This window comes from Phyllostomus hastatus, unplaced genomic scaffold (genome assembly GCF_019186645.2).
Source record: "Phyllostomus hastatus isolate PE091 unplaced genomic scaffold, TTU_PhHast_1.1 phas_contig_1, whole genome shotgun sequence".
Classification (NCBI taxonomy): Eukaryota; Metazoa; Chordata; class Mammalia; order Chiroptera; family Phyllostomidae; genus Phyllostomus; species Phyllostomus hastatus.
The window spans coordinates 34200862-34215036 of record NW_025333498.1 but is presented as its reverse complement, the minus strand read 5'-3'; the positions used below and the strand labels follow the sequence as shown (position 1 = coordinate 34215036).

General features: G+C 32.0%; 1 protein-coding gene across 5 annotated transcripts in view; it reads left to right on the top strand.

Moving 5' to 3' along the window:
• Positions 1 to 14175, top strand: part of GALNT13 (polypeptide N-acetylgalactosaminyltransferase 13) — a 495830-nt gene that overhangs the window by 208311 nt on the left and 273344 nt on the right. For all 5 annotated transcript variants that reach the window (XM_045831790.1, XM_045831772.1, XM_045831799.1 and 2 more), the window contains exon 4: positions 6306 to 6474. In XM_045831790.1, coding sequence (XP_045687746.1) covers positions 6306 to 6474 — 169 coding nt within the window. The remainder of the gene's footprint in view (positions 1 to 6305; positions 6475 to 14175) is intronic.

Genomic DNA, 14175 nt, shown 5'->3' with positions numbered 1-14175 from the left:
CTCAATCTACTAAGCCACACCAGCCAGGGCTAGGAAGATTTTTTATTCAAAGCAGAAACTAAGGCTATTACTATAGCCATTATAAATTTAAATACTTTAAATGAGCAAGCTCATTCTTAATGCAAAAGGAAATAATTTCATATTTCTGCATAATTTTATTACCTTAGTGAACACTTTATAAGGTGGGCCAGTTGTTTCCAGGAAACATTTATGGCTATCACATGTGCCAAACACATCTTCCTGAACATAAGGATCACATTGGCTTTCATAGCTGTGTAGAATGATTTGTAAGGATGACTCTGAAAGTGAAAACTGTTTATACTAATATAGGAATTTGCTTTTTCCTAAAACAAACCAAGAACTTTGCTACTCATGCTTGCTCAGCTACTAAATGTTTTCTTATCTGTAAATTGTAGCAAAAAACCTGTGAGAAATTTTCCTAAGAACAAACCTTAATTCTTTATGGGTCTTCTTCAACCTGCTTGTCATCTTGTGTACATTAAAAAACTTTTCTTCCTTTAGGAATTTCAAGCAACATCAATCTCCCTTTTTTTAATGCTTCCAACATCTACTAACTTCATTTTGTAACTGTCTCTGTAAAAGCCAGGTTATACCTGAAACCAGATTTTTTATTAATATGAGACTGAAATCACCTTATTAGGCAATGTTGAACTGATTAAGAAAATATAGATAATGCTAAAGAAAATAAAAGCTCTAATCTAACATATCACTGCTAATCTTCATTAGTGACATATGCATATACATCATACAACTAATTTTTATAGAAATGAGTTTGTTTTGTAACATTGTTTCATGGCACATTTTTTTTCACTTAGGTATATGAAAATATTTTACATTTTTATGGGATAATTTTAATTGCTGTGTAGTTTTTTCTAAAGATATAACAGTTTATATAATATTTAGCTTATAGAAAGAGCAAGAGAGAGGAGAATATACATTTATTTTTGCCTGCATGTACAAATATAATACTACTTTAATCATATATGCCATATATATAAGTAAAACTTTGAGTATATTTATATTTCCCTAGAATATATTTTTAAATGAATTCTTGAATCATAACGTATAAGCTGTGTTTCATTTTCTTGTATAGAATATTTTAAGAGAGTGTGATATGGGCATCCACTATAATGCCCATGCGAACATGTAACATTTTATTTAAACAGTACTGTGAAGTCATTTAAACATCTTATAGAAGAAGTATTTATGAACAATGAAAGCAGAGTAATTGGTCCGTGATTGTGAGGCTAATAGCTGCCAAAATTTAGGCAGCCATACTGAGTATCATTCATAATAGGTATACAAACTATTATTTTTTTAGAAGTTACATAATTGGGAATTGAAAAGAGATTAATCATATGCTTGCTTTATGTAAATGATGGTCTCTTTAACTATCTGCTTAGGATCTGTTTTGTGATCTCATTAAAACTGCTTAAGGACATAGTTCCCATACATTTTAATTATGTTTTGCTATCAATAAACATTTTTGAACTTGTACTAATGTCTCTATATTTATTTATAATGTGTAAAAATATTATTCTCAAGCCAAATATAATACAGGTTAGCACTAAATTTAATATAAAATATGAAGTAGGAGTTTTACTTCTTTTTTAATATTAATGGTCAATAATTTCATGCATCTCTGAGATGGAGAAAACTTCTATTTGAATTATTCTGTTCATCAGTCCCTTGATAGAAGAACTAGATTACCTCCAAGTTTCCTACTTTTTTCAATTTATTCACTGATTGAATGAACAGAGTGGTAGGCAATTGGCTAAGTCAAAGTTGAGGCAGACCATGTTGGTGAGTCTTTATAGATTAATGGGGAAAGGACAAAGTGAAGTAACAAAAATAACACTATCAGGCATAACAGATAGCTCTGAAATCCCAATGGTTTACAAAAATAGAGCTTCTTTCCTCTCATGTAAATTATGCGGTGTGTATACAATAATCCCTCCTTATCCCAGGTCAAATCTTTTAAGACCCCTAGTGGATACCCTGGATGGGTAGCTCAGTTGGTTGAAGCATTGTCCCATATACCAAAATGTTGCAGGTTCAATCACATAGCTGGGTTGCAGGTTTAATCCCTGGCTGAGGTGCATATGGGAGGCAACTGATCAATGTTTTTCTCTCCTATTGATTTTGCTCTCTCCCTCTCTGTCTTTCTCAAATCAATAAAAATATCCTTGGGTGAGGATCAAAAAATAAGACCTCCAGTGGATGTCTCTAACAGCAATGGTACTAAGCCCTATATATACTGTTTTTTCCTGCACATACATACCTATGATAAGGTTTAATTTATAAATTAGGCAAAATAAGATAGTAACAGTAATAACTAATAATGAGGGAATTACAACAACACTGAAATAGAAGTTATGGGAATGTGGTCTCTCTCTCTACATATCTTACTGTCCTGAACTCACCCATGTTCTTGTGCTGATATGTTCTTGTATGAGGTAATACAATGCCCATATCAGAAATGAACTGAGGTACTTAGAATGGCCCACAATTTAAAATTTATGAATTGCTTATTTCTTGATTTTTCCATTTAATATTTTTGGAATTTGGCTGTCCACAGATAACTCAAACCACAGAAGGTGAAACTATGGACAAGGGGGGGACTCCTGTACCTGATCAGCTAGTGGCACTCCTCCAAGTAATTCAGTCACTCATATCATTGCCTTCTTGTGATGCCTCTGCTCTTTTCAATGGCTTCTGAAGTTGCTATAGCAAGGGAAGGAGTATGGAGAATCACACTGGGAAGTTTTTATGGACTAGGTCTGGAATTGCCATATATCATTTCTATACTCAGTTATAAGAGTACACTTAATTGCAGGGGAGACTGGGTGATGTATAAATGTGTACTCAGGAGGGAGAAAAAATAGGATAGTCCAGTAGTTAGACTCTACCATAACAAATGAAATTAAGAGACACGGTAAACACTAGAGATGTGAGGCTGCAGCTGGCATAGCATGCCATATTGTTTTACAGCACACTTTTTTTTAGTAAGTAGAGTGTACACTAAAATAATGGCAAAATGTACAGTATAATAAATATATAAACTATTATATAGTCATTTATTATCATTATCAAGTATTGTGTACTATACATAATTGTGTGAGCTAGGCTTTTCTAAAACTGGCAGCACAGTGTGTCTGTTCATGCCATATCACCACAGACATGTGAGTGATGCATTGCTCCGTGACCTTATGCTGGCCCTGACATCACTGGGTGATAGGAATATTTCAGCTTCATCATAATTTATGGGACCAGTGTTGTATGTGATGGATCATATACATGATCCGTCATTGATTTAAATTCATTATGTGGCACATGATTATAATGTCATTTTTGAGTCAAATTATTTATCAATTTTAATGATTTTACTATATAATTAGAAAGAAGATAATTTAAAGTATAGTATATTAATGTACTTTTGTAGTTCAAACCAGCTTTTGATTTGGAATATTTTCTTCTATATTCAAATCAATAATTAAGGTATAATGTAGATTTAGTTGCGTTCTCTATTACATTTTCCTATTATAGTAAAAAGGTAGCACATGTATTTTAATGAAAGTTCTTTTTTCTAAAGATTTTAAATTTATTTTTAATATTTAGAGAGAGGGGATGGGAGGGAGAAAGAGAGGGAGAGAAACATTGATATGTGGTTGCTTCTTATGTGCCCCCCACTGGGGACCTGGCCTTCAACTCAGACATGTGCTCTGACAGGGATTGAACCAGAGACCCTTTGGTTCACAGGCTGGTGCTCAATCCACTGAGCCATACCAGTCAGGTCTGTGTTTCATGTTTTGTTTTGTTTTGTTTTGTTTTGTCTTGTTTTATTTTACTTGGTGGAGAAATGTGGTATTTTGTGGATTTGAGGTGATTTTTTTTCTTTGAGCTATATAGAGGAAACAAGGAATGGGCAAATAAATGTGAGATATACGTATAGGTATACCTGCTACACACATGAAATACCCATGGGCAATAGATAATATTATATAGCCCAATTATGTTCCTTATGTCAGAATTAGAAGACTCCCGAGAGAACAACATACATTTTTTGTGGAATCAAAACTTATATCCTAGAAATGGAAGGTACCTTAATGCCTAGCTAAGTCCAACATATCACCAACAGCACATATTCCCCCAAAGCTAACTCTAACTCCCTCTGATTTTAGGGACAATAAGCTTACTCTCTCCCAAGGGAACATATTACTGTTAGAATCTTATTTCTTAAATCAAGCAAAATATCCTTTCTCTTTTTTTATTTTTATTTTTCAGTTTAATCCTTATTGTATTTTTTCCATTACCATTTAGTCCCTTTAATACCCGCCTTTCCCCAGCAATCACCACATTGTCATCCATGTCCATGAGTCCTTTTTCTTTTTTGCTCAAACCTTTCATCCCCTCACCCTGCCCACTAGTTGTCTTCTTGTTCACCATCTATGAGGCTGTCTCCATGTTTCTTGTTGGTTCAGTTTGTTCACTGGATTCTACATATGAGGGAAATCATATGGTACTTGTCTTTCTACAACTGGGTTATTTTCCTTAGCATAATGTTCTCCAGGTCCATCCATACTTTTGTTATGGGTACGATTTTCTTTTTTTGTGCCCAAGTAGTATTCCATTGTGTAAATGTCCCATAGTTGTTTTATCCACTTATCTACTCATGGGCACTTGGGGGCTTCTACATTTTGGTGATTGTAAATAAGACTACAATGAACATAAGGGTGCATATGTTCTTTTGAATTAGTGTTTTGGGTTCTTTCAGATACATTCCCAAAAGTGGAATAGCTGAATTGAAAGGCAGATCCATTTTTAAATTTTTGAAGTTTCTGCATACTGCTTTCCACAGTGGCTACACTAATCTGCATTCTCACCAACAGTGCAAAAGGGTCCCCCTTTCTCCACATTCTCACCAGCACTAGCTGTTTGTTGATTTATTGATGATAACCATTCTGACAGGTGTGAGATGGTATCTCATTGTGGTTTTAATTTGCATGTCTATGATGACTGGTGACATAGAGCATCTTTTCATATGCCTATTGGCCATCTGTATGTCTTCTTTGGAGAAGTGTCTATCCAGGTCCTCTGAGCAATTTTTTAATTGGGTTGGGGTGTTTTTTGTTGTTTTGTGTGTGTGTGTGTTTGTGTGTGTGTTGAGTTTTATAAGTTCTCTATAAAATTTTGGATATTAACCCCTTATCAGATGTATCAGCAAATATGTTCTCCCATTCTGTGGACTGTCTTTTTATTTTGTTGATTATTTCCTTTGCTGTGAAAAAGCTTTTTAGTTTGATGTAGTCCCATTTATTTATTTTTTCTTTTGTTTACCTTGCTAGGGGAGAGATATCTGTTAAATTTTGGTATGAGTAATGTCTGAGCTTTTGCTGCCTCTGTTTTATTCTAGGATTTTTATGGTTTCGGGTCTAATATTTAAGTCTTCTATTGATTTTCAACTTATTGTTGTGTGTAGTATAAGAAGGTGATACAGTTTAATTTTTCTGCATGTATCCATCTAATTTTTTCAATACCACTTATTGAATAAACTACCTTTAGCCCTTTGTATGAACTTGTTTCCTTTGTTGAATATTAGTTGACTATAAAGGTATGGGTTATTTCTGGGCTCTGTATTCTGTTCCATTGATATGTGTCTGTTTTTATGCCAGTTCCATGCTGTTTTGATTACTATCGCCTTGCAGTATAGTTTGATATTAGGTAGAATGATTCCTCTAACTTGTTCTTTTTTTCTTGGATCATTGTTGCTCTGCAGGGCATTTTGTGGTTCCATATAAATTTTTGAAATATTTGTTCTAGTTCTGTGAAATATGTCATTGGAATCTTGATAGGGGTTGTGTTAAATCTATAGATTACTTTGGATAGTATGAGCATTTTAATTATGTTAATTCTTCTTATCCATGAACATAGTATGTACTTTCACTTATTTATGGTTTCTTGTATTTCTTCAGTGTCATAATTTTCCAAGTACAAGTCTGGAAATTTTACTTTTGGTATTTTGTATCATGTAATTATTAAATCTTGATGATTAGTCAGGTCACCTTATATGTCTAGACTTGAAAGACAACATGCATTAAGTGAATTAAAATGGGCTATTTCTTTAGTGTAGTGTGTGGTTTATAAGTAAATGCTAAAAATTTGATGATTGTATTATTAAGACAGTATATATATAATACACTTGAGAATCAAATCCAACACATGAATTTATTCATTCAGTTTCCCTATCTGTGTTTTTATGTATCTGTTTACTGTGTGTCTTACAGCTGTTATTTCAAGAAACCAAGAAGGGCCAGGAGAAATGGGAAAGGCTGTGCTGATTCCTAAAGATGACCAGGAGAAGATGAAAGAACTGTTTAAAATCAATCAATTTAACCTTATGGCCAGTGATCTGATTGCCCTTAACAGAAGTCTGCCAGATGTAAGATTAGAAGGGTGAGTTTACATGTGTTACATAATCTTATATATTTCAGAATATCTCAGAAAATTTAGTTAACTAAGACTATTTCAGCTCTAAAAGTCTGTGGTTCTGAATAACTACACCATAGCAAGATTTTACTATGCATATATATAATGAGAAATATGAACTGTCCTCTTCTCTGGCAGGGCAAAATATGCATTTGAAAAAAATGCAGAACACACAGCCTAAGAGGTTTTTCACCATGAGATGTTTTTTGTTTTATTTTTCTTTGTCTTACCTTGCCAAATATAGAGCAAACCTGCTCTTCAGTAGATTATTTTCTTGCCAGCATACAAAGCTCTCACACTTTGATTTGAGAAACTATATGCTTTGCTATTCTAGCATAAAAGTAGTCAATTGCCTGTATGATTCTTTGACCTTATAAATGATTATTTATTATGGGTTCCAGCAATTTATGCTGCTGTTTATAATCGGAGTGCTCAGTTATTATCCATAAAGGAAATAATCACCTAGCAATAATAATATGGAATGAAAAATTAAGTTGAAAAATTCAACTTATATGTGATTAACTATAAGCCATGCTCTAGATAGTAGAACTTATTTTAAATGGATGTCATGAAATTAGGTGTTTATTTGCAGTAGTGTCATTCTAATGTATAGACCTTATAAAGAAAATGCTTGGAACTTAGAAAGATATGCCCTGAGATTTTAGAAAATTTCCAAATTTACAGATATATTTAAAAACACACTTCTGTGTAAACTGAAGTTGTTCTTTTAGCCATATAATGACTTTTTCTATATACAACAAAATCATAGTTAATGCAAGTAAAGTTTGCCATATATAATTGGTTGTATTACATTAGTAGTATCGTGGTGTTAACATCATAATACTAAATCTGATTTTTTTCTCCTTTCTGAATTTCTTCAAATGAGCTGAAAGTAACCAAAACCTTATTGAGATGCTGGGGCTCAGCTGTCAGAAAGTTCATTTGGTAACTAAGTAATTGCTTTTACACACCGTTGTTTGTTTTTGGAATGTTTCTCTCAACAAGACCACAAACAACTGTAGATTATGATGTTTTTGGTCCCCAGGAAAAGGTTAAAACTTCAAGTATTACATTTGTGCCTTCCAAAGAGCTAAATCATTTATAGGTAGTTCTGTCCATATTTGTATGTATATAGAAATGTTGTATTTTGAAAAGCACCAAAATCATATTCTTCTGATTAATTTTAGTATTTTATATGCTAAATTTATGATGTTATAATATTGCATTTATTACTTTGTTTTATAAACCATGTTTTAATAAAATGTGTAAATGTGATACTTAGTCATTCAAGAAAACTATGTAAGCACTAGTTCAAATTTTCAAGGAATCTTTATTGTCAACCTGCAGAACATAAATTAAATTTAATACAAGATCTGGGGTGATTAAGGTAAGAATCACTTTAGTACAGACACATTACTTTAAAAACAAGTAAAATCATCTTTGAGAAGCCATTGAAAATATTTGTGGCCAGTGCTATATCTTCCCTTAAGAATCACTTAACATATTGAGTACTTGAATAATTAAGCTCTAAACTGTAAAACAATTTTATATTTTAAAAATGGAGGATGCAAATTGCTTAGGATTAAAAATTTCCCAAAATTCCATACATGATCTGAATAACTGGCTTAAAGTTTGTGATTTTGTAAATAGTCTATGAAATAATATTCCCATTTCACTTTTATATCACAACACAGTGTATGCCATCAAAACAAAAGAAAAAATCATAAGTACCATCTACATTTCCTAGACAAATCATAAAGTGTATGTGAGTTTTACTAGGGACATTTGCAAGTCATCTTGAGTGACTCAGTTGTGTAACTGCTTGGGAACAAATGTTGAAAAACACACCATGAATCAGATATCCCAACTGTTATTTAAAAGATGTCAAAATTTGTTAATACTCATTTGGTGTACAAAACAGTGTTTTTCAACTTTGGTATTAATTTTTGAATAGTTATACCGTAAAAGGTTGGTGGCACATTAAGATAGCCTTAGTGATGACTGATATAAATTATATGCAATATGAAAAAGATGGAATTCACAAATAATTATTTTTAGGAAAGCTTATTTAGTGGAAAACTTAAGTTGATATTTATTTAGAGAGTGCCTGCACTGCTCAAATAGTGAATTTATTTAAATATCTCAATATTTAAATAGATATACACTTAAACTGGCTCAATTAAGTGAAGAAAATTACCCAAATAGTTTAATATTGTATTTAGCTTTAATATAAATCTACAAATATTTGAAGGTGTTTTCAGAGGAATAAATCTAAGCAAATACTTCATGTTTTCATAGAGGAGAGACTAGAGTGAAATAGTTTTTCTTGGAGGCAGTCATGATGAGACATCACGACAAACTGAAGTTAATTTCTGGAATGCCCATCCCTAGGGATGCTTAAGTATTTATGTTAATTTACTTCTTTTCTGAACATATTTAGTTTGCTAGTATTTGTAGTACAATTATATATAATTTTTAATTATTTGAGGGAAAAGAAGGAATTACATCACATCTAGTTGTGGTATTTGGATATGTTAAGTGCAATCAAGGCTGAAAACCTTACTGAATCTAATTTTCTTGAAGACCCTCAGTCTCTGACAGTCTGGTTGAAGTCTGTAACCTGTGTAAAAATAAAATTCCAGACCAATGTAACCAATCATCTTTCTCCTTTGTCCATCTTCCATATGTTTTTAAAATATTACAGTGTTATAACATTTTGATTCAGAACTTTGAGAAAAAATATTATTAACCTTGGTGATGGATGGAGACTTGACTTTGGTAGATGAACACACTATACAGTATATAGATGATGTCTTTTGGAATTGTACATTTGAAAACTGTATAATTTTATTAACTAATATAATCCTAATAAGTTCAATAAAATATGTTAAAATAATTTTAAAAAGCATTATTATCCTGATGTGTTGATGCATCGGCATTAGGGATCATTAGCCTATTTCTCACCAATTATGACTGTAAGTTTTATAAATTTATGTAGTTTGGATTTAAGAGTAGGGCATAAATATTTCTGTTTTCAGAAAACATGTAAATATATAACATTTTGTTTAGTTTTTAAACATAAGATTTTGTGTTACTATTTAGAGGGAGAGAAAGAGAAACAAGAATTACCAAACTAAAGAACCCTTTTAGAAGATGTTAAACACATTATTTTTTAGCACCTAATACGCTAGCATGTGCCAAGTACTGCTCCTTGTTATGGGGATATAGCAGTGGACACAATTAAGTCCCTGCTTCATGGAACTTAGAACAAATTAAAGAATAAAGAAAGGAAAGGGATCAAGAGTAGAGTAGTGAGCAAAAGGCTCTTTTAGAAACTCACATTTGAGTAAGATGAGTAGATCTTAATCATGTAAATACTATAATTTCTTTTTACTAATTAACAAAGCTGTTAAATAATTACTGAATTCCTGGAACAGACAATGCTAGAGATATGAGACCAGTGGATATATAAAACTATAATTGCACAAATGCAAGAGAATACACATTAAGTAAATGTGTATGCCTTGCATGCATGTTTATGTGTATGTGTATTATTTTTTGAAAACAATGTTTAAATTGTATTTACATGAAAGTCAACAAATACCACATTTTGGTTTACTGAGGTTTCTGTAGCCAATGTTACCCCATGCTCTGGGCATTCCTGGAAGCAGAGAAGAGAGTCTGTGATCATAATCATTGAGTTGGGCATATGACTGTATTCCATTAAATGCAAAAAGTAAATAAAGAAGGGGAACACAAAAACCAACTCTGGAGAATTCTTCAAGTAATTAGAGGGAAATTTTCTAGATATAGAACCAAACATATAGGTGTAAAATCTTGGTAAATCATTAATTTTCTGAACCTTAGTTTCCTTTCACTGATTAAATAAACTAATCAGTCAGTCAACCAATCAAGCAATCTTTGCCATTTACCTAAAACAGGCTTAGCTTTGAGAATCAAAGTAAATGACTATATCCGGCCCTGACTGTGAGGGTATAGGAAAATATTTACCTAAACAACTAACCACAGTAATGTAAGAACATAGCAACAATTGCAAAAATGGCAAAGTAAGAATAGGACTGTACTGAGTTCCTACTGAAATTTTTATATTATTATTCTGTGGAATTTTCTTATGCTTTAGCCTTCTTTTTTATACTAAGCATGGTAACTTTTTAAGCAATGATCTTCTCTCTTTACTCTATAATTCTTTTTGAATAACAAATTAGAAGTAATTATTGGGTGAATATTTATTTTGAAAAGCTATGGGTAATTAAAAATTAAAGCAAAATGTTAAGGTTCTTTAGCATTTACTTGTATTCAAACATTTAATAGCACTTCAAGTTCTGTATTGAGTTATTTGAAGCTTATGATGCAGCTGGCATTTAAATATATTTTATCAGGGCGAAAATGAGGAAATAGGACATTTATTTTAGCTATTTATATCATAGACCAAATAACTGCTTCTTACATATGCACACTTGCAAGTTGATAAAGAGAAAAAAACACTAGCATTCTTTCATTGTTAGTGGAAGAGGAGCAGTAGCATAAAAATTCTGAATAATTTCTTTCAAAAATGAAGAGTTTATTTACTATATAAAATAGCAATAAACCGTAGTGCGTATTTTTCTGTGCTCAATTTTATAACTGTACCTGTCCATCTACGTGGATTGCCTTCCTCATGAATTGAAATATGATAAATGTTACATTGGTTACACAAAGGAGAAATAGAAAATGAGAATATTAATTGGATTTCTGATCTCCGTTCCACATCTTTTCTTTTTAATTTGAGAATTACTACCTCTTTTATATGCTGACAAAAATTTTGCCAGTGAAGATAATTTCTATAATACTTTGATTAATGTAATATGCTCATGTGTGGAATTAATTTTACTACTGAAATTGAAAGTGGTGTGTAAAAATGTCTGTATATGTGTGTTTATGCATATGTATTTGAGAAAGATGGAGATGATAGATTATTATTATTATTATTATTATTATTATTGGGCTAATATACTGTTACACTGTAAGTTTTCTTTCAAATAAGAAAGTTGAGATAAACATTACCAGACATGGTCTCAGGGACACATTTGTAACCACTGTAGGGAGAAAGAATGTTGCATAACTCCATTTTCACTTATTATTCTTAATTTTTAAAACTGTGGTAAATATACAAAACAAAAATTATCACCTTAATTATCTTTAGCTGTACAGTTCAGTAGTGTTAACTATGGAGGGGATCAGAATATGCCACCCCCAAATATACCACTTTGGCATTAAAGATTATTTTGAACTCAGAGCAATTAAGTAAAAGCTCTCAGACACAAGTAAAGCTCTCTTCTCTCCCCCATGTGCCTAAATACAAGGCATAAATTAACCTGGTGAAGTTGCCATCTCCCTTGATCCAGGAAGGAAACAACAACCTTTATTGCTGGCAGTAGATAAGATGCTGATATGACTCAGCATAAACTAAACTTACAAAATAACCCTTATCTTCTATCAGCTTTCCCATATATTTGCCTTCCCACATTACCACCCCTAGAAGTCCAGGTAACTTTTTCTGTATTGTTACTTTTCCATAATTTCTAATTTTTATATAGTCCAGTTTATCTATTTTTATCTTTTTTGCTTTTGTTTTTAGTGTCACATACAAAATATTATTGCCAGATCTCATGTTATGAAGCTTTTCTAGTATGCTTTTTTTAGAAGTTTTAGAGTTTTACCTCCTATATTGGGGTCTTTGATCTATTTTGAGTTTATTTTATATATGATCTAAGATAAGGATCCAACTTCATTTTTTTTTCCTGTGGATATTTAGTTTTACCAACTACATTTCTCAAAAAGAAGTGTTCTCACTGTGTAATCTTTGCACCCTTGTTGACTGTGTATGTAAGGGGTTATTTCTGGCACCTGTATTTTATCCAATTGGTCTTATATGTTTTTATGCCAGTACCAGCCTGTTTTGATTATTGTAGCTTTGCAATAAGTTTTGAGATCAGGAACTATGAGACTTCCAACTTTGTTTTTTGAACTTTTTAAAATGATAGATATTCTTTCCCAGGGCTGGAAATAAAGTTTTCAGCTGTCATTTACAGCCTTATCTTTTATAAAACAGAAGTATTTTGTTATTTTATATATTTGCACTTACCAAGATTTAATTGTGTACCCATGAAAACTATAAGGCACAAGTTTTCATTACACATCATTGTGCATGTAAGACAGAAAGTAACTAAAAATCATAGTACATGGACATGGGAGGTTAGAAGTACCATTGTATAGAGGTGAGGCAAAGGAAAAGTTTTATAAAGGGGTGTATTTGGACTGAGGTTTTATAGGGTGATTGTGCTTGGAGCCAGGCTTAGACAAAAAGGAGATAAGTTTCTGTACAGGAAGAAAAGAATATATAAGAACAAGCCAGTTCTGGTTAGAGCAGAGTTAATGAAACTACTTGTTAAGAATATGAATTACAGAAAAACTTGAGTATGGACCCTGGCTATTATTTCATTTATATAAACTCTAGAGTTTATATATTCAAGTTGACCAAATACCCTCTTTTTTATTTTTGATTTTGTGAATTCTAATTTAGAAAGCATAGAACTTAGTCTTTATTTTCTAAATGTATATGGTAATTATATTTTATGTATGTGTTTATTACTTGAGTTATTTTAGACTAAAGGGATTTTATATTTACCCACTATTATGCTATAAATGTTTCACTATATTTCTGTTGTTTTTTGTTTCCTATATTTGATTCTATATAATTTGGTGCAGAAATATTTATTTTTATTTATTTTTTATCTTCACCCAAGGACCTACTTTAGAGAAGGGGGAAGGGAGGAAGAGAGAGGAATAGAAACATTGATGTGAGAGAGAAGCATCGATCAGTTGCCCATCATACACAGCCCGGCCAGGGGCCATTTGTGAGCCCCCAGCTAAAGATGGAACTCACAGCCTAGGCATGTGCCCTGACCGGAAAACCAACCTGTAACCTTTTGGTTTATACGATGATATTCCAACCAAGTGAGCCAAACCAGCCAGGGTGAAATGTTTAATTTTTAAATCCTCATTAAAAATCAGAGCTTGTATCAATAAGATGTGATAGACTTAGTTATAAGATATAAATAATTTTTTTTGTAAAAAATAAGAAAGGCAATTTTTCAATGCAGAAATTTTGGATAATTCAGGAATAAAAAAGGTTATATAGTTTTTATGTAGTTTAGACAGAAAGTATATGAAGCCTTGAGTGGAGACGGGTGAACTAGAATGAAATGTTTTATGTAAATAGGCATTCTGGATCATAGGCCGAGGGAGGGTGATAAAGAATCTTAAAAACAATGCTTCTGCCTTTGTTTAGATATGTCATGATAGAACACTGGGAGGTGTTGAAGCAGAAATGTGCCATGAAGGAAATGATGCTTATGATGAGATATGCCTTCACTTTATGTACCAGATATTATATTAAAGAGAAACCTGAATTTAATAGGATTCCCTATTGGCTATTATCTTCACATAATATGACTAGATAAGAAATTATTGAACATAGTTTCCTTAGAAATATAAAGCAATGATTAGTAATAAATTAAAATGGAGGGATAAAGACAAATACCAAATTCAGGATAGCTTCAGGAGAGATGGCCATGTGATTTAATTTTCAATTATATCTATCCCTGT